Genomic DNA, 17,781 nt, shown 5'->3' with positions numbered 1-17,781 from the left:
TTCATAATCAGGTACCTGTAATTACCATAAATACAACAACAATCACTGAAGTGACTGACATAATCATGTTTTTATTGGCCATTTGGATGCTAAGAGCAATATTGCAAGAAGCCTGTGACCTTGGGCAATGGCGGACTGGCCTGTGATGTTTCAATGCTTTGAACAAAATTCAGTTTACATTGAGATTACCTTCCTAGAAATTTTCTTTAAATGGTGCTTTAAAAGTGAATCATTTATGCTTATATATTCAGTCAAGGCAGGCCCTAGAGTTGTATAACTGCTAAGTTGTTTCCGTATTTCAGAATGCTGATACGCAAGCAGTTGCCTGGGATCCAGAAGAGAGACTTCAGAATGCCTGGAGAGATCCCATTTTCACTTGGGCAATCAAAAGCAACTCCCAGGTTCCAGAGCATTCTCCAGACAGAGTCGCCTTGCCTAGACAAAAGCCCCTTCCTAAGCCCCTCATTTTCTGCAGAAGAGCAGGAAGGCGGGCTCCGCACCTGCCTCTCCCTAGTGTGTACGCCACATTCAGTGCCTTGTTGCCAGGCATATGTTGGAGTGAATGATCCCAACAACATGAATTTCCTGCCGGCAGGTCAGGCAAGGCATCCACTCAGAAGAGTAAGCTGGCATTTAACTCCGTTCCTGGTGCTGGAGGCCAGCTGACCTCTGTTTTAGTAAAAGTGGATTGTAATTATAGCTCCTGACAGTGTACAATTTCAGCTCCAAGACCTCCCCAATCAGGGGCGTCACCTCACCCTGCACAAAAGAAAGCACTGGCCGCAAGGCTGTGGCTTATCTTTTTTTGGAAAGTCAGGCCGATCTGCAAGAAGAGCGGAAAGCACTTGTCCGGCTCTCTCCTCTCAACATATGTATGCTGTTTTTACTGCCTCTCCGCCAATGGGGAAAGGAAGCCTGCTGGACGGAGGGCCTGATTTGACTGTGTCTTGAGCCTCTGCCTTATGGGGTCAGTTTAAATAAAACAGAACCCTGCCCAAGACTTGAGTTTTATCTAAGAATATAAGTCTTTTCCTAAGGCTACTCCCAGAGTGAAAGGCAGAGATGTGGGGACCTGATGGCTTGTTCAGCCCCCTCCATTTAGAGAGAGGAAGTACAGTTCTATGAGGGTCCTTGCTGGTTGTCCTTCTGACCCACGTCATGTACTTTTCCTGTCCTTTTGGGGCTATGATCAGTCAGGTGGCCACAAAGAAGGTATTGGTGGAAAAGCCAACAACTTTTGTCTAAAGTAATTGTTAAATTAATGGGAGAGACTGACTTGTTAACTAACTCTCTCTCTCTCTCTCTCTCTCTCTCTCTCTCTCTCTCTCTCTCTCTCTCACACACACACACACACACACACACACACACACACACACGATGAAACACTTTAGAAGTCAGAATGCAAGTCTTCAAGTTCAGTAATTCTTTGCCTAGAGCTAATCAGATCCATGACTTATAAATACTATTTCATAACTAAAATGAAGGTGGAAAAAAAAGTAGGAAGATAAAAGACCAAATATGCAACATGGTTTTGAAATAATAATTGCTTAAGAATTTATCGCACTCTCAATATTATTTTTCCTCCCCAAATTTCCTTTAGTCTCCAGGTGAGGGAGGTAGTAGAAAGTAAGTGGGTGGGCTTGGGAGGCTCATCAGTGGGGGGGCTTTGAACCAGATTGATCAATGTCATCTCCAAGGGGCAAGTGGACTCAACTCAGGTTCTCTGAAAAAACAAGGTGTTGTTATTGTTCACAGTGCTGGGGATTGCACCTGAGGCTAGACACACTCAGAGGGAGCGTTCCACCACTGAGGTACCCAGCCCCGACGCTACTTATTTATTTATTTAAAGATGAAGGTTTATTGGTAGTGATGTGTGTGTAGTCGGGAGTGGGGTGACATGCACACATGAGTACAGGTGTCTGTGGAGGATAGAGGCATCACCCCCTCCTGGAGCCACTGTAAGCTGCCTGACACCTGCTCTGGAAACCAGACTCTGTTCCCCGGGGTAGTGTGCATGTGTAGTGCTGAGCCATGTCTCCAGCACCCCTAGAGATACTCTTGAGTTCATTTGTTTATGGTAATGAAGAATCGAACCCAGTAGCACTTTGCTCATGCCAAGCAAGTGCTCTACCACTCATTAAGGTGAAAAAAAAATTGTTATTTTTGTTCGACACAGTTCAATAGGAAACAAACTCAAAAGTCACAGTGAAGACACAAAGGAAACAAAGTTTCAGATGCTATTGCTACCACAGAGCCTGAGCCTGTTTGGCCTTGCACAGCAGCACCCTTTGAGGGCTGGGCTGTTTCCACGGGGCAGGGTGCCTATTTTGGGGTTCTCATTTGAAACATGTTTCAGAGAGGGACAGCGACTGCATGCACTGGAAGTGACAGTTGTTTCCTGTGTATAGCCGAGCCACAGCTGTCAGGGCTCTTTGTATAGCAGAGCCACAGTTGTCAGGGCTTGTTAGTTTTTCTAGCTCCAAGAATAATCAGCAGCTGTTTTGGACTTAGAAGGCTGGGGTTTGGCTGAAAGAATTAGTCCTCTGGCCCCACTTTCTCTCCTTCACAGAGGGAAGCTTGTGGACTTTAGTAATGGGCTATATTCCAGATGACTGGGGTGTGTAGTTTCTGGCAACAGCAGTTTCTGGCCTTCTGACCACCTCCCACTTCACTAACTGAGGGTCCCAGAAGTAAGAGGCTTGACCAAGGTCACACTCTTGTGTGCAGTCTGCTCCAGATTAGGGTCTGATTCACATGCATGCTCTGAGAAGCCTCTTATCGGTATCTCTTCATCAGCACGTTGGCACATACAGCACTCTGACTTGTAAGGAGTTCACCAACTTGTCTGCCTTGCCATGCACTAAGAGCCAGGGCCGCTTGACATTTGAGTGTCACCTCCCACCCATGCAGTCTACCTTGGGACTCACTTTTTGTGTGTTTGTGCAGCAGTCTATAGTTTCATCCCTTCAGGGATGTGGCTTTCTGGTTTTCAAAGCCCTAGTGAGATACTTGTTCATCAAACATCATTGCCTGAATTTTAAACATATATCTGTTGTAAGAGACCTTTGTGAACGTTTTGAACATATTTGGTAAGTTGGGTTTTGAGTCATGCCCTATCTTCATGTCCCTGTTTATATAAGAGCGATCCCAAGCACCTTGGGGCTGTTGAATGGTGTGGCTTGGAGTAACCGTTTATCTATTTATCTGATCCAGCCTCTACTCTGTCTGTCCTGTTGTTGTTTATGATCATCCTTTTCTATGTATGTCTTGACTGTCCAACTAAATTATAAACTCCAGAAGGCACAGTTAAGTCCTTTATTTGTGTGTGTGTATCCTTAGGGCATCTTCACGCAGTGCAATCTGAACAAGTATTTGCTGATGGCTTTGGAATAGCAGAGGCAGGTTGTCCAGTATCAGTGACAGGCATTTGTTCTTTGGATGTAGATATTCAAAGACCAGCCATATGGGAGGGAATGCCCAGGACTGCATGCAGGGAATAAGGATCCCGCCGAGGGGTGAAGGCCCATGGCCCTGCCGGCTGGGCCTGTGTGCACGAGTCTCAGACAGGGCACCTGCTTTAGCTCACTGTCATTCCTGATAGTCTCTGTTTTCTCTCGGCACACGTATCTTCTCTTGTCTGTGATTCTTGTCATGTGCTAACTGGATAATAATTTTTTATCAGTTCTGGTTTTCAGTAATGCAAAACCCACTCAATAAGCTATCAGAATGTGGGTTTCTCAAAACGGAAACCTCTGTGGTATCTAGGCGGCTGGTAGGAAGCTAGAGGATCCCCTTGGCAGCCCGAAAGTCCTGTGGACGAAATTCAGTATTTTCATGGTGGATAGTTACCCTTTAATACACTTAGCTGTGCTCCTGAGAATGTTCTAGTTAAATGTTTAAGTACCTATTTTACAAATTAGAACTAATATATATAATTGGTTTGCCAATTAGGAGGACACAGGAAACTTGGTTGAAAGCTCTGACTTGGACACACTGTCGTTTAAAAGTAAGGGCTGGCACTTGAAACTCTCACGTGTTCTGTTTGTGGTTTCTAGCCTGAGATGAGGCTCCGCAGCTCTCCTTACTGGAAGACCCACCGGCTTACCTGGCGTTCTTGTAAACACGGTGCAATGGGAAGAAGCAGTTTTATGTGATGCTGGCTACAGTATGCACGAGGGATAATTTGTTCTCTATTATTAGCCTTCTAATTACTCAGATTGGATGAAAGCAGGAGAGATCTCATTCTCAAAATAACTGCCAATTATTTAGCCCAGGATGGCAGGAAGCAGCAGTTCATTTTAGGTGGTCCAGGTTGAAGAGGCGTCATTTACGCCAACAAGTTCTGTACAAACTTTCAGTTTCCACCTGTTTTTATGGCCCTAGCTCCCTGCATGTAATTGTTCTAACAAAAAAAATGCAATTGCATAGATCCCTAGAAAGGTTTGATCTGATTGTCCTCCCTTATGTCCACATGTCTGTCACTGGGGAAAATCAGGCCTGACTAACCATGGTTATGAAAGCAATCAGTGGCTGGATTAATGTGACTAAACATTTCTAGGGAATTTGAGCTCGCCTGCTCTTTCTTTTCGCAGCCCTGCAAAGAAGGAGTACACAGAGTTCTCTTTCCCTGATGAAGTTTACTTGGCTACAAGTAAATATGCAGCCTGGCATTCTTTTTTTTTTTTTTAAGGTATTTTCCTCATTTACATTTCCAATGCTATCCCAAAAGTCCCCCATACCCTTCCCCCGACTCCCCTCCCCCCCACTCCCACTTTTTGGCCCTGGCGTTCCCCTGTACTGGGGCACATAAAGTTTGCAAGTCCAATGGGCCTCTCTTTCCATTGATGGCCGACTAGGCCATCTTTTGATACATATGCAGCTAGAGACAAGAGCTCCGGGGTTCTGGTTAGTACATCATGTTGTTCCAACTATAGGGTTGCAGATCCCTTTAGCTCCTTGGGTACTTTCTCTAGCTCCTCCTCCATTGGGGGCCCTGTGATCCATCCAATAGCTGACTGTGAGCATCCACTTATGTGTTTGCTAGGCCCCAGTATAGTCTTACAAGAGACAGCTATATCAGGGTCCTTTCAGCAAAATCTTGCTAGTGTATGCAATGCTGTCAGCATTTGGAGGCTGATTATGGGATGGATCCCTGGATATGGCAGTCTCTAGATGGTCCATCCTTTCGTCTCAGTTCCAAACGTTGTCTCTGTAACTCCTTCCATGGGTGTTTTGTTCCCAATTTTAAGAAGGGGCAAAGTGTCCCCACTTTGGTCTTTGTTCTTCTTGAGTTTCATGTGTTTTGCAAATTGTAACTTATATCTTAGGTATTCTAAGTTTTGGGCTAATATCCACTTATCAGTGAGTACATATCATTTGAGTTCTTTTGTGATTGGGTTACCTCACTCAGGATAATGCCCTCCAGGTCCAACCATTTGCCTAGGAATTTCATAAATTCATTCTTTTTAATAGCTGAGTAGTACTCCATTGTGTAAATGTACCACATTTTTGTATGCATTCCTCTGTTGAGGGGCATCTGGGTTCTTTCCAGCTTCTGGCTATTATAAATAAGGCTGCTATGAACATAGTGGAGCATGTTTCTTTCTTACTAGTTGGAACATCTTCTGGATATATGCCCAGGAGAGGTATTTCGGGATCCTCTGGTAGTACCATGTCCAATTTTCTGAGGAACCGCCAGACTGATTTCCAGAGTGGTTGTACAAGCTTGCAATCCCACCAACAATGGAGGAGTGTTCCTCTTTTTCCACATCCTCGCCAGCATCTGCTGTCACCTGAATTTTTGATCTTAGCCATTCTGACTGGTGTGAGGTGGAATCTCAGGGTTGTTTTGATTTGCATTTCCCTGATGATTAAGGATGCTGAACATACAACTTGGCATTCTTAAAAACTACATTTCTTTCTTTCATGTTTCCAATTGTCTTAAGCGGGTTGCGTTCCAAAGTGCCCAGTTAATTCCGTGATGACAAACTGTTCTCCTGTCCGTCAGGAAAGCATTTGCCCTTGAGACTCTGCTGTCGGAGTTCTGATGAGAGTGTAGGAATATTTATTTCTCAGTAAAGAAACTTCTCCATCGCTGCTGGGAGATAAAGCCAGGGACACGGGGCTTTGGGGATCATTGGAGGATTGCTGGGGAGTTGGGGAGGTCTGTTAGAGCTGGTGGGAGTCCTGCCATGCTCTAGGTGGGTGCTGGGCACTTCAGTTCACCCCTTATTTACACCTTGCCATCTTGGGGGATAATCCCCAGAGGTTTTTTGTCTGTGAGAATTGGAAATCTAAATGCTGGTGAAGGGTGATTTTTAATGAGAACATCTCACCCTCCAGACCATGCGAAGTGCAGGTTTGCCCAGAAGCCTGGCGTGGCAGGATGGGGTGGTGAGGTGTGGGCTTCCTTCCTATCTTCCTCTGTGCTGGCTGCTCTCACGAAGCTGCTGAGTGTAGACTCAGTGCACACTACTTAACCCTCCAGCTGCTCTTCCAGAACAGGTTTGTGGAATTTGTTTTAGATTTATTTTATGTGTAGGGATTTTTGCCTGCATGTATGTTTGTGTACCGCGTGTGTACCTAGTACCCTCAGAGGTCAGAAGAGAGTGGCCCATCCCTTGGGACTGGAGTTGCAGATGGCTTGGAGCTGCTGTGTGGGGACTGAGAATGGAACCTGGGTCCTCTGCAAGAACAACAAGTGCTTTTAACCCCTGAGCCAGCTCACCAGCCCCCACACATTATACTTGAAAATCATGTTTTGTTGTGACATTTCCATACATGTTTACAGTTATTTATATTTTGGTTGTATCCACCCTCCCAACTGTCATCTCTTGTCCTCTTGTCTTTCTCCCTGGGTCTCTTACCCTTCCCTAGCAGTCCCTCACTACTTTCCGAAAGTGACCAGAGTAGGAGAAGGAGTTAAAGGAGGACATTACAAGAGCAACACATTGGGCACTTAGCCACACTACTGCCTATGGTCTGACTTCTAAACCCAGGGCACAGAGGTAGTTAAATGCAAGTAGCAACTTCCACACTGAACGTAAAGGCTCGGCCTGGAGAGATGGCTTGGCAGTTAAAAGCAATAGTGGATCTTGTAGAGCACCCACATGCTGGCTCAAAGCTATGTGTAACTACAGTCCCAGGGCATCTGACACCTCCCCTGGCTTGGTGGGCATGAGGTATATACAGGCAAAACACCCATGCACATGGAAAAAAAAAAAGAAAAGAAAGAAGGAAGGAAGGAGAAACATAAAGATCATGGAGGTGGGGGATGGCATTTTCCTATTGTCCTGGCTATAGAGTTACTGCCCATTGATGAGCCAGCAACATGAATAAAGCTGCCTAGAGTACATTGTCATTGGAAAGACTAAATCGACGAGACAGAGAGTGATATCCACACTGTATAACAAGTTCCACTTTACACACTCTGCCCTTCGTTCTGTCTACAGATTTCATAACCAACTATGAAATTTCAACCAACTCTGGATTGAAAATATTTAGTGGAAATATACATAGCATGTGCAGATCTTTATTCTGCTCTTATTTCCCAAGTGTCTTACTTAAGAGTTTCTAGTGCTGCAGTGAAACACTGTGACCAAAATGCATGTTGGGGAGCAAAGCTCACATTTCACTATTGCTGCTCATCACTGAAGCAAGCCAGGACAGGATTTCAAGCAGGGCCGGGATCTGGAGGCAGGAGCTGATGCAGAGGCTATGGAGGGATGCTGCTTGCTGGCTTGATCCTCATGGCTTGCTCAGCCTTTCTTATAGAACCCAGGACCACCAGCCCAGGGATGGTCCCATCAGTCACTAATTAAGAAAATGTCCAACGGCACCATTTTAGGCATTTTCTCAATTGAGGCTCCCTCCCATCCAGTGACCCTAGCTTGGTGAAGCTGGCTTAAAACTAGCCAGGACACTAAGAAATATAATAAGACAACTCTTTGTGTTTTATTAGGTACTATAAGCAATGTATCAGCAATTTAAGATGTACACAAGGGTGTATAGGTTACATATAAGTAACAGCGCCATTTTAAAGAAGGGGCTTGGAGCGTCTGCTGATTTTGATATCACAGGGAGTTTGGAACTGATCACTCGCAAGTAAAATGAGAGTTGCTGGAACTGAAAATTCCAGCGAGAAAAGTGTCAGGTGGCCTGAAAGGAATGTACTTCAGTAGGAAAATAATGAGGCAGAAACTAAATGGATCTTTGAAATTACTCTCATAGCTCCATGTTTATATTGTTCTAGTAGTGAAGTGGGTCATTTAAGAAGGTGGTCTACACCAAAACCAGTTTCCATGAAACCAGACGCCTCCAGCCATGGCAGAAACGAACCCCTGACTCCATTCTCTTGCTAGAATGTATTGTGTCACGTAAAATAGTCCATGCAAAATGAGTCAGTCGCTGCTTTTTGTGGCAGCGACTAAAGCACCTATCAGGAAGAGAGTCATGAAGCAGCTGTTTAACCCATACAACAGTCTAGCATATTTTGGTGGGTATGGAAAGTTTGCTAAGGCAGACCACACAAGGTAGTCACAGAGCAGAAGGCATCGTTTGATCACATGTGTAGCTATAAGAATGTTTGCAGTTCTGGGAGTATACATGAAAAAAAAAAAACCCAAACAAACAAACAAACCCAAAAACAAAAAACAAAACCCAAATCACCACTACCACCAACAAACCCTGGCACTGCCCCGCACTCCAGCCCCCAGTTTCAAGCCTAGCATCTTTACTATGGCTGTCCGTCCTTACAGGTTCTTTTCCTTCCGTGTCTGTATGCGAGTCATCCAGTTTTAAGGATGAAGTCCATGAGACCATGTTGGTCAAGGCCTGTACTACTGTAATACTTGTGACACATTTCAGTGTGTGTTGTTATATTAGAATACTTAAGTGTAGAGCCCGCCTCGGTTCTGTGCAGACTTGTCAGTGAGAGCTACAGGAGTCACAGTGTATCGCCTCCCACCCCCATGTGTGTATATGCTTCTTTGCTTCTTTGTATGTTTCGATATGGGATCTCACTGTGTAGCCCAGGCTGACTAGAATTCCTCATCTCCCTTCGCCTCCAGAATGCTGGAGCTACAGCAGTGTGCACCACACCCCTCTGTTTTCTTCATTTTTATTTGATTTGTTAATTGTACTATTTTTTAAAATTATTATTGAAAAAAAAAGGAAGAAAACCAAAGCCACGTGGAATCACCTTACTTCACAGAGAGATACAATCCTGGTTGTTCTTTTGCCCTTGTAATCTAACGTAGTTATCGCTATTAATCTGTAGTCGGGTAAGTATAAATAATGACTTTCCCTCCCCTCCCCCACAGGAAGACTATGATCGTCTGAGGCCTTTATCTTACCCCATGACGGACGTCTTCCTCATATGCTTCTCCGTGGTAAACCCAGCCTCGTTTCAGAATGTAAAGGAAGAGTGGGTACCAGAGCTAAAGGAATACGCTCCCAACGTCCCCTTCTTGTTAATAGGAACTCAGGTGTGTGTGCTTTGACTTTACTCATTTAAGAAGGTCTATAGTTAGCCAGGAGGGATTGCTCTCAAACAAGACCCTGTGACTAGCAAGTGATGTGTTAAGTAAGTTTCAAATTGGCAATTCCTCTCATATTTCTACATTAAAATAATTCCCCCAAATTGTACTTGTATCTTTAAAGTCTTATTTTGTGTATTTTTTAATATGTGAAGATTAAATGAGACTATATGCATTGGTTTCTTTTAAAATACATATTATAGGACATTATTGATCTTTCTTAATTAGATTGATCTCCGAGATGACCCCAAAACTTTAGCAAGACTGAATGACATGAAAGAAAAACCTGTCTGTGTGGAACAAGGACAGAAACTAGCAAAAGAGGTAATGAATCCCTGCTGGGCTTTACACAGATGTGAAGATGAGGGCTAGGCTAGAGCACGGCTGTGCCTCAGGACCCAGTCCTATTGAGTGTCTCTCTCTCTCAGATCCCCATCAGCTCTGCACTGACACGAGAAAGGTCTGTTTCCCTGGCCGTAGACGAGAAAGAATGGGACCCTTTAAGTAACAGGAGCCAGAGACTTTTCAGTAAAAAATGGCAGAGCTGAGCTTCCAGCTTGAATGTTTGTCCACCTGTGCTAGGCTGACAACTATGACTGTAAAGGCACCTGTAGGAGGTACCGAAGCAGAGGCGGAGACTTCACACCCTTCTTAATTATTTAAACATTTGTACTGTGCCAAATTAGGCTCTGCTTTCAGCTTACACGCCTGCAGGTGCAGTTGAAGTGACATTAGGTGACAATTTAAATCTATGGTTATAGAGAAAATTATGGGTAGTTTTCTACAAAATATTTACAGATACATATAATACCTTTTAATTAAATTTACATTCTTCCTTACCCCAAAGCTAGATTCTTTTCCACTTCATATGACTATAAGATTACTGAATTCCTCTAATTCTTTTTTTTTTTTTTATTTTTCCTGTTTTGGCTTTAGTAGGATTTTTGTGTAAATGCAATCTAATAAGGTCTTTTAAAATGTGTTATGAGGAGATAGGAAGAAGCAAGAGAACTTTCTGGAGGACAGCATTTCCCAAAGGAAAGAGAAATGATTTCACCAACTCCAGGAATTCCTCGTGTTGATTTTATAATCTTGGAGAAAGGAGTAATTTCTAAATGCATAAAAGCAAAAGTTATAAATGCAGGTTGTCTGAGTACATAAATACGTGCTATTACACTGGATATTAGAAATCAGATTGCTCTGTAGGGCAGTAACCATAAAATGATTTAATCAGAAGATGGCATAGACCCTAGTGGAAAAGGGCTAAGAACATTCATCTGAAGTCACCATGTCTGAGGAAACTCCAAGGAGAAAAAATAGAAACTGTGTGTTCTAGCTAGTCATAGGGGCATAGGCCTTTAATTTCAGCACTCAGGGGGCAGAGGAAGGTGGAGCTCTGTGAGTTCAAGGCTAGCTGGTCTATAGAGGAAGTTTGAGGACAGCCAGGGCTACATAGGGGAAACTGTCTCAAAAAGCAAGCCAGCAAACAAAAGAAATTGTGTTTTCTTACTTGGCAGGTCTAACAACCCAGTAGAACACATTAAGACCCTACTGTGCTCTTAGGAGACCGTAAAGGAGTGAGCACAGTGTGCCAGAAGGGAATGTGTAGACTGAAGAAGCCAGGGAGATAAAGAGATGGAGCAGCCCAGCTACCCTGACAGTTAACCAGTCAAGGAAATGGCTAAGGTCTACACAGGGAAGACAGTGTTCTTGCCTACCCTTGGCTTTTTAACTGAATCTTAGATATGGCAAGCATCTCCCACATCAGTCTCGGGTTTGAACTCCTCAGGCAGGATCCCTCACTGTTCAGCCTTCACCCTCCTCCCGTTTCCCTCTGCTCTTTGTCCCAGCAGTCACCTGTGTCTACTCAGTATACCTTTTCTGGCCACACAGTAGGACACCTTGGCATGTCCCCAGGACCTAAGCAGTTGCTTAACATATATCGATTATCTAATATTTGATGAATGAGTTTTCCATAAAGAAATCCAGAAGGCCACACCCTAGTATTTTAACAACTGTCTCCCTCTGGGAATCGTGAAGATGCACAATAAGGTTCTTTTTATATAGCTATACTTTATAACTTCCTTTTTCACGTGTTGTTACTGAGTTGTAGAAAACCTTGATGTAACTGTGGCTTTTTTCCCTCCTTCCCAGATAGGTGCATGCTGCTATGTGGAGTGTTCAGCTTTAACCCAGAAGGGTTTGAAGACTGTGTTTGATGAGGCTATCATAGCCATTTTAACTCCAAAGAAACACACAGTAAAAAAAAGAATAGGATCAAGATGTATAAACTGTTGTTTGATTACGTGAGAAACATCTTTAGTGGCCAAGGAAACTGTCCATTTCTCCCAGAAAGCATTTGAAATGCTACAGCGGTATCCTGACCTCTTAAGGCGAAGCAGTTTAACTTGAGGAGGGAGGGAACCTGTCCTCAGCATTCTACAGAATTCATTGAGAATGTTTCAGAAAGGTCTAAGCGGCAGCGAACAGCATCTGAAGCCACAATCTACTATAAATACTTTATTTCAACTAGAAGGTACAATCTCTCAGGGGTTTCATAGTTAAAAAGCTACAATCACATCATGTTGAAATGACATTTAGAAAACAACAGTGCTGTAAATGGACTGCCCGGCTTGGACCATGTAACTTCTGCACAGCCCTTATGGAATCTGCACAGAGAAATAACTTCTCTCCTTTCTCCTCTTAATTGTTCTTGTATGTAAGCTGCTTTCTATTCCAGTAGATCCAGAGTGGCGAGATAACCAGGCCAGCCACGTAGCCAAAGGTCGCTCCGAGCGTACAGGAGATGGGCCACACCTGAGGAAAGAATTGAGATCTAAACCAACCGATGCTTTATTATCCTTGAGCACAAGTGAAGTGTAACACAAACATTTCTATAGTGGAGCTTAATGTGCTTTCTTAAAGAATGCCAAGTTTAATAGATCATAACTGCATTGATCATGAACACTAAAAATGTACACATTTTAGTTAATGTGCATTAAACTGTAACAAGGCTTCTGGCGACTGTAGATTTTAGTTTGATGTTATCCAAATTGCATGAAATACATGCTAAAGTAACATTTAAAAATTGGGTCATAGTTTGCCATAATCCTGAACTCAGTTTAGCTCTCGGAATTAGTTGGCCATTTTTCTAATTCCCACATTGGCTGTATACATCAAATGAAGTAAGTGTACAGGCTGACCAAACCTTAGAAACTCTCGGTGGTGTCAGAGGGAAGACCTGGAATCTAAGCATGTCCTGTGGGATTTGTGGGTCTCTGCTTCATAGTAAAACTGATGTCGGCTTGGAGCTGCAGATAGCATATCCACAGCAGAAGGTACAACCCACAGCTTATGCACACACCTAGTGTGAGGCAAGCACTGCTGGCTTCCCAAGACTGTTCCTCCAGCCATGCTACATTTCACTACACCAGAAATAATTAATGGTGACTTTTCTTTGTAATGCCATAGACAGGGTATGTGTGGAAAATCTTGGAAAGGAACCTTCATGCTCCTCTGTAAAGCTTATTTGGTGTACTGCAGCCATTTCTAACCCTTCTCTGGGGAATAGGCCATCCAAGTGTACTGGAGGCAAACCATCTTACTAACTGGCTGGTACCTCATTTGGCTTTCTTCTTCGGTCTGCTATGGATCTGCCTTATTCTAAATGCCATGCAACAGACAGTAGTGTAGGCAAAGCTTCCATGTGAACCACCTCCTGCAGTTGAGGGAAGCATATTCTAACCCATACATTGTTACCAGCCTTCTTTAGGTTCAAATTTGCAGTTGCTTAAACTACGACTTGTCTTTAGCAAGCTTCTGTTATCTTCCATGGTTTGTGCTTAAGCTTTGTCTATTGCACAGATTGGGTAATGGAACACTAAACATTTATACTTGAAAATGACAGCCTTAAATGTTCATACCAGTCACAAATCTAGATGTACTGTCTTGCATGTGAGCTTTGTAGGAGTTTTTAAAATATAAGCACCACGCTCCCCACTTGGTAGTGGACAGTCTACTGGACAAGAGTGTTCTCTTGGAAGTGGGCACAGTATATCTTCAGGCAGTGGTAGTTCACATTAAGTATCTCATGGCCTTATGTATGCTCAAATGGGACTTCTGTAATTTTCCCATTTAGTTTTGGTCTGTTTTTAGATAGAATTGGAAGAAACTGTATAGTTAACATATGAGCTAAGTTGTCAAACCTATGATCTGAAGGAATCAAGACAGTAAAGTATTATTCGTTTCCAAGTTGCCTGTGGAGATTTGATGGCTTGTTTTTTTCTTCAAATCTACATCTGTGAAACCCTTGACACTTGGTGTTGGCAATGAGTTTAAGTCAAGGACTTTCCTGCTCCAAGAGAAACGGATTCAGAATCTGAACGTGCACTGGTGTCACCTCAGTCTCCTCGTGTTTGATCATGGGGACAACCTCGTGCCCCAGTCATTCATGAGCTCTGAGCACTCTCTTCCGACTGACAGCAGTCATGGCTGGACGCCTCCTTCTCCAGATGGTAAGGCCTTGTACACAGACCACGTGAACTCTAGCAGACGGCTGCATCACCCGAGCCCGAGGTGCCTTAGCTATTCTACTTACCTGGATGGGGTTTGGAGTTTCCCATTGCTTGTTAAGAGTTCTTTGTGTTTGTTATTTAGTATTTCTTTTTGCAAAATCTTCTCTGCCACTTTAACCAGAAAACCAAAGATTTGTTTTCTATTCATGAGCAGATTATAGAGACACTGCCTTATTTTCAGACGCATATCTTCATTAATGGCTTAGGTTGCAGAAGAAATTCAGACTAGTCTCTGAAATAACTCTTTCAAACTAGTGAAATATCTGGGAAAGAAGATACTTTTCAAAAATATTTTATTAACATGAACTGTGTTAGTGAGCACACTGCTTCAAATAAGGTCATGTGTGAAAGAACATACAGAAAGTTATAATTGGTTAGTGTTTGCATAGGAAATTTGTTCTAAAGCCCTTTAAAATTTTTAGGGAAATCTTGAAATCTAATAGCACTTACTTTGCTACTGTATGCCCTTACTCTGTCCTTACAGGTACACTGTAGCTTACGCGTGATGATTTATCATATTACAATACGTACAGCCTGAGTTCATGCTATTTGTTATAAATTATCTTAGTCACTTTAGACATTGCTTCCGTTTGATTTTTAATTATTGGTTTTAAATACCAAATTAAATGCTGGTTTGTTGGTTGTTGTTTTTAAATGATTGTTACTTCAACAGCATCCCCTCCTGACGTATGGGGTCATAATAAAATGAGATGCGTAGTTTACTGTTTTATGTAAAGCACTGAACTTCTTACCTCAGGAGTTTTTATTTATTCCCCTTTCCTCTGCGGTGCGACTGCTCACCCCTGGCAATGTGTGAGCTCTTGCACCCCCTAAAAAGCTCTGTCAGTCAGGGTGTGGGAGAAATAACGATCCTTATGGGTCCCAGCCGCAGTCTGACTTGGGGTACCAAGTTCTGTTTGAATCACTCTGACTTCGGTATGGTTCACTGTTCTCAACACACACACACACACATTTGCACACATTCTTTAGACACTTGCCATACTTCACTTCCAAAGAACGTGGACGAAGTGAAGCAAATTCTTTTTCCACTGTTTTCCTCCTATTAGGAGGTAAGGCTTGGACCACTCAGCAATTCACTGTTATATAAAACTCAGAAATCCCTGTTATCAGCAAAATAAAATGTTTTAACTTTTCAAATAATTCCCTAGTGATGCCCCAGGCTTTGTGTGTAAAGCCTGCTGGGTGCTGCTGTGTCTCCTGCCATGCAATGCACAAGTCCTTAACTGTTGCCAGTTCTCTTTTCTGACTGTTGTAAGATGTTTAAGCCACACCACAGCACAGAAGTCTGCCTGACTTAGCCAGTCAGCCTCGTTTAATTATATTTTAATGAGACCTTAAGTTTTCCACTCAAAAATTTCCTTGTTTCACAGATAGTATTTTTATTTTCTTTATGCCACATTAAAATCTGTAGTATCTATTAGCTAGTTCAGTTGCAGAGATACAAATATTTCTCCAAATTATGATAAGCTGAAATAGCTACATATAATTATTGTTTTATGTAAGGAAAACAGGAAATTGAAAACAAAAACATTCATATTAAGAAAGCCATTCACAAGGGTTTGCCACCAAAGTGACATCATTTTATCTAGTTTCTTTAGTTTCAAATGTTTCTTAAAAATGACTCAATGAAAGAAACAGCTCATGTTACATAACAATATAACAATGCAATGCAAGTAGATAAAATTAGTAAGGGGACCAAAGGAAAACCCTATTTTAAAAGATGAGTGGCTCCATCAGGTGAGAAGCCAGCATCCTAGTTATGCATAATGCATTTGCCTCCCATGCCAGCAATCAGGAGAAGGATGGGTAAATTGAAGCCAACCATGATGTGGTTCTAGGCTTACTATGCTGCAATGACACACAGAATTCAAAAGCAACTTGGGGACCAAAGAAACGGCTTCTTTTTTTTGGCTCAAGCTTCCACATCACTGTAGGGCAGTTTGGACAAGAACTCAAATGGGAGGAACCTGGAGGCAGGAGCTAATGCAAAGGCATGGAGGGGTGCTTGCTTCTCTTGGCTTGCTCAGCCTACTTTCTTATAGAATTAGGGACCACCAGCCCAGGGTGGCACCACCCACAATGGGCTGGACTCTCCCACACTGATTACTAATTAAGGAAATGCCCTCCAAGTCTGTCTTCAGGGTGATCCAATAGAGGCATTTCCTCAACTGAGGTGCCCTCCTCACAGATGAAATCAGTTGGCACGGCTGCAAAACAAGACTTTCTCTCACAGAACCTACTCTGCTGCACTCCTGTGACCTTGTACTCCAGAGGCTGGCAGGGTAACCAACGAAGGAGGCTCACCATGAGTCTGAGGCCAGCCTGGGCTACAGGGCAAGAGACTATTTCAAAAACAAGACACCGAAAAGGAAAATAAAAATCCAACTCAATCCCCAACTCTCCCTCCCCATCCTGAAAAAGAAAAAAGAAAAAAAAAAAAAAAAAAAGCCTTGCTTTTAGGGCACCATTTATGGTCCTTCCTATAAATCAAGTGACTGTGGATTTATTTATCACTTGAACCAAGAAAGGCCAGTTTTCTCAAAGTAATAAAAATTAATAAAGAATTTATATTACCTGGCATAGAATTTGGGCAAATGAAATGTGTAGTAGTTTTTTAAAGAAATAAAATAGCTTCATAAGGCAAAAAGCACTTTTAGATATATAAGCTGTGAACTGTTTGAAAGAACAGTATGGCCCAGGGCAGATGGGTCACAGTGAAGAGCACTGCTGCTCTTCCAGAGGACCTGAGGATGATTCCCAGCACCCACATGGTGGCTCACGACCATCTGGAACTTCAGGCCTGATCCAGCACCCCTTTCTGTCCTCTGTGGACATGCTGCATACATGTTATACATAGACATGCATGCAGACAAAACACGTAAAATAAGTACTTTAGCAAAAGAGAATTTTTAAGAATGCAACAATACAAAAGAATGTGTCCCCTTGGGCTTTAGGAAGAGACTTCCTTTTGTCTTGGGAAAGGAAATGTTCGGCAGAGCCACACAGGGTTTAACAGCTCTCCAATGCGCTTTCCTAATGCGGAACACTGATGGAGATCACTGGTTTCCGTATTTGGCAGACTGGATTTGAATCTTGGCTTTGTGGGTACCAAGCATGTTGTCTCTGGCAAGCCATGTAGCCATTCTGTGCTTAGTTTGTTACAAACCCTGTTACCTGCAGGCACTCACACTCACACACACACACGGCAATAATAAATATAAGTGTAAAAAAAAATCTATGATTCCTTGTCTCCAGTTTTACCAGAATAGAAAAATCAGTATTTATGAAGCATTCATTTTTAAAAATCACAGATGCAACAAATTCTTGCACAATTTGAAACTAGAAGTCATAGGATTATAACTGAATTGGTTACTTACTGCAAAATGCCAGAGTAGAGGGTAAAACAGGTCACAGGTCTGACTGAACGAAGACTTGTGTGGTCTTAGGTAAATGGGTATTTCCCTTACCAAAGGGATTATACAATATTAAACTACATGATAATGTACAATTTACAGGTTTCAAGATTGGGAAAAACTAGTATTTAACAGAAGATGGTCTGGATTAAAGATGTGCTCATGTCAGCTAATTCTGCAGACAGGACTGTGGCAGGACTTTCCTGAGAGACTTTCCTGGCCAGGCTAACTTGTGTG

General features: G+C 42.8%; 2 protein-coding genes across 4 annotated transcripts in view; one reads left to right on the top strand and one right to left on the bottom strand.

The window, feature by feature from the left end:
• Nucleotides 1–14,849, top strand: part of Rhoq (ras homolog family member Q) — a 37,009-nt gene extending 22,160 nt beyond the window's left edge. The window contains exons 5-8 of one of the 2 annotated variants that reach the window (XM_085833098.1): nt 8,794–8,866; nt 9,321–9,485; nt 9,765–9,860; nt 11,691–14,849. In XM_085833098.1, coding sequence (XP_085689224.1) covers nt 8,794–8,866; nt 9,321–9,485; nt 9,765–9,860; nt 11,691–11,846 — 490 coding nt within the window. In that variant the 3' untranslated portion in view covers nt 11,847–14,849. The remainder of the gene's footprint in view (nt 1–8,793; nt 8,867–9,320; nt 9,486–9,764; nt 9,861–11,690) is intronic. The other variant, XM_021149070.3, reaches the window with a different exon arrangement.
• Pigf (phosphatidylinositol glycan anchor biosynthesis class F) overlaps nt 12,042–17,781 on the bottom strand; it is a 31,634-nt gene continuing 25,894 nt past the window's right edge. For both annotated transcript variants that reach the window (XM_085833097.1, XM_021149069.3), the window contains exon 6: nt 12,042–12,353. In XM_085833097.1, coding sequence (XP_085689223.1) covers nt 12,268–12,353 — 86 coding nt within the window. In that variant the 3' untranslated portion in view covers nt 12,042–12,267. The remainder of the gene's footprint in view (nt 12,354–17,781) is intronic.

Source organism: Mus caroli, unplaced genomic scaffold, assembly GCF_978045245.1.
Source record: "Mus caroli unplaced genomic scaffold, Mus_caroli_1 scaffold_18, whole genome shotgun sequence".
Taxonomy (NCBI): Eukaryota; Metazoa; Chordata; class Mammalia; order Rodentia; family Muridae; genus Mus; species Mus caroli.
Note: the sequence above shows the minus strand (reverse complement) of the source record. Positions and strands in the feature narration are given on the sequence as shown.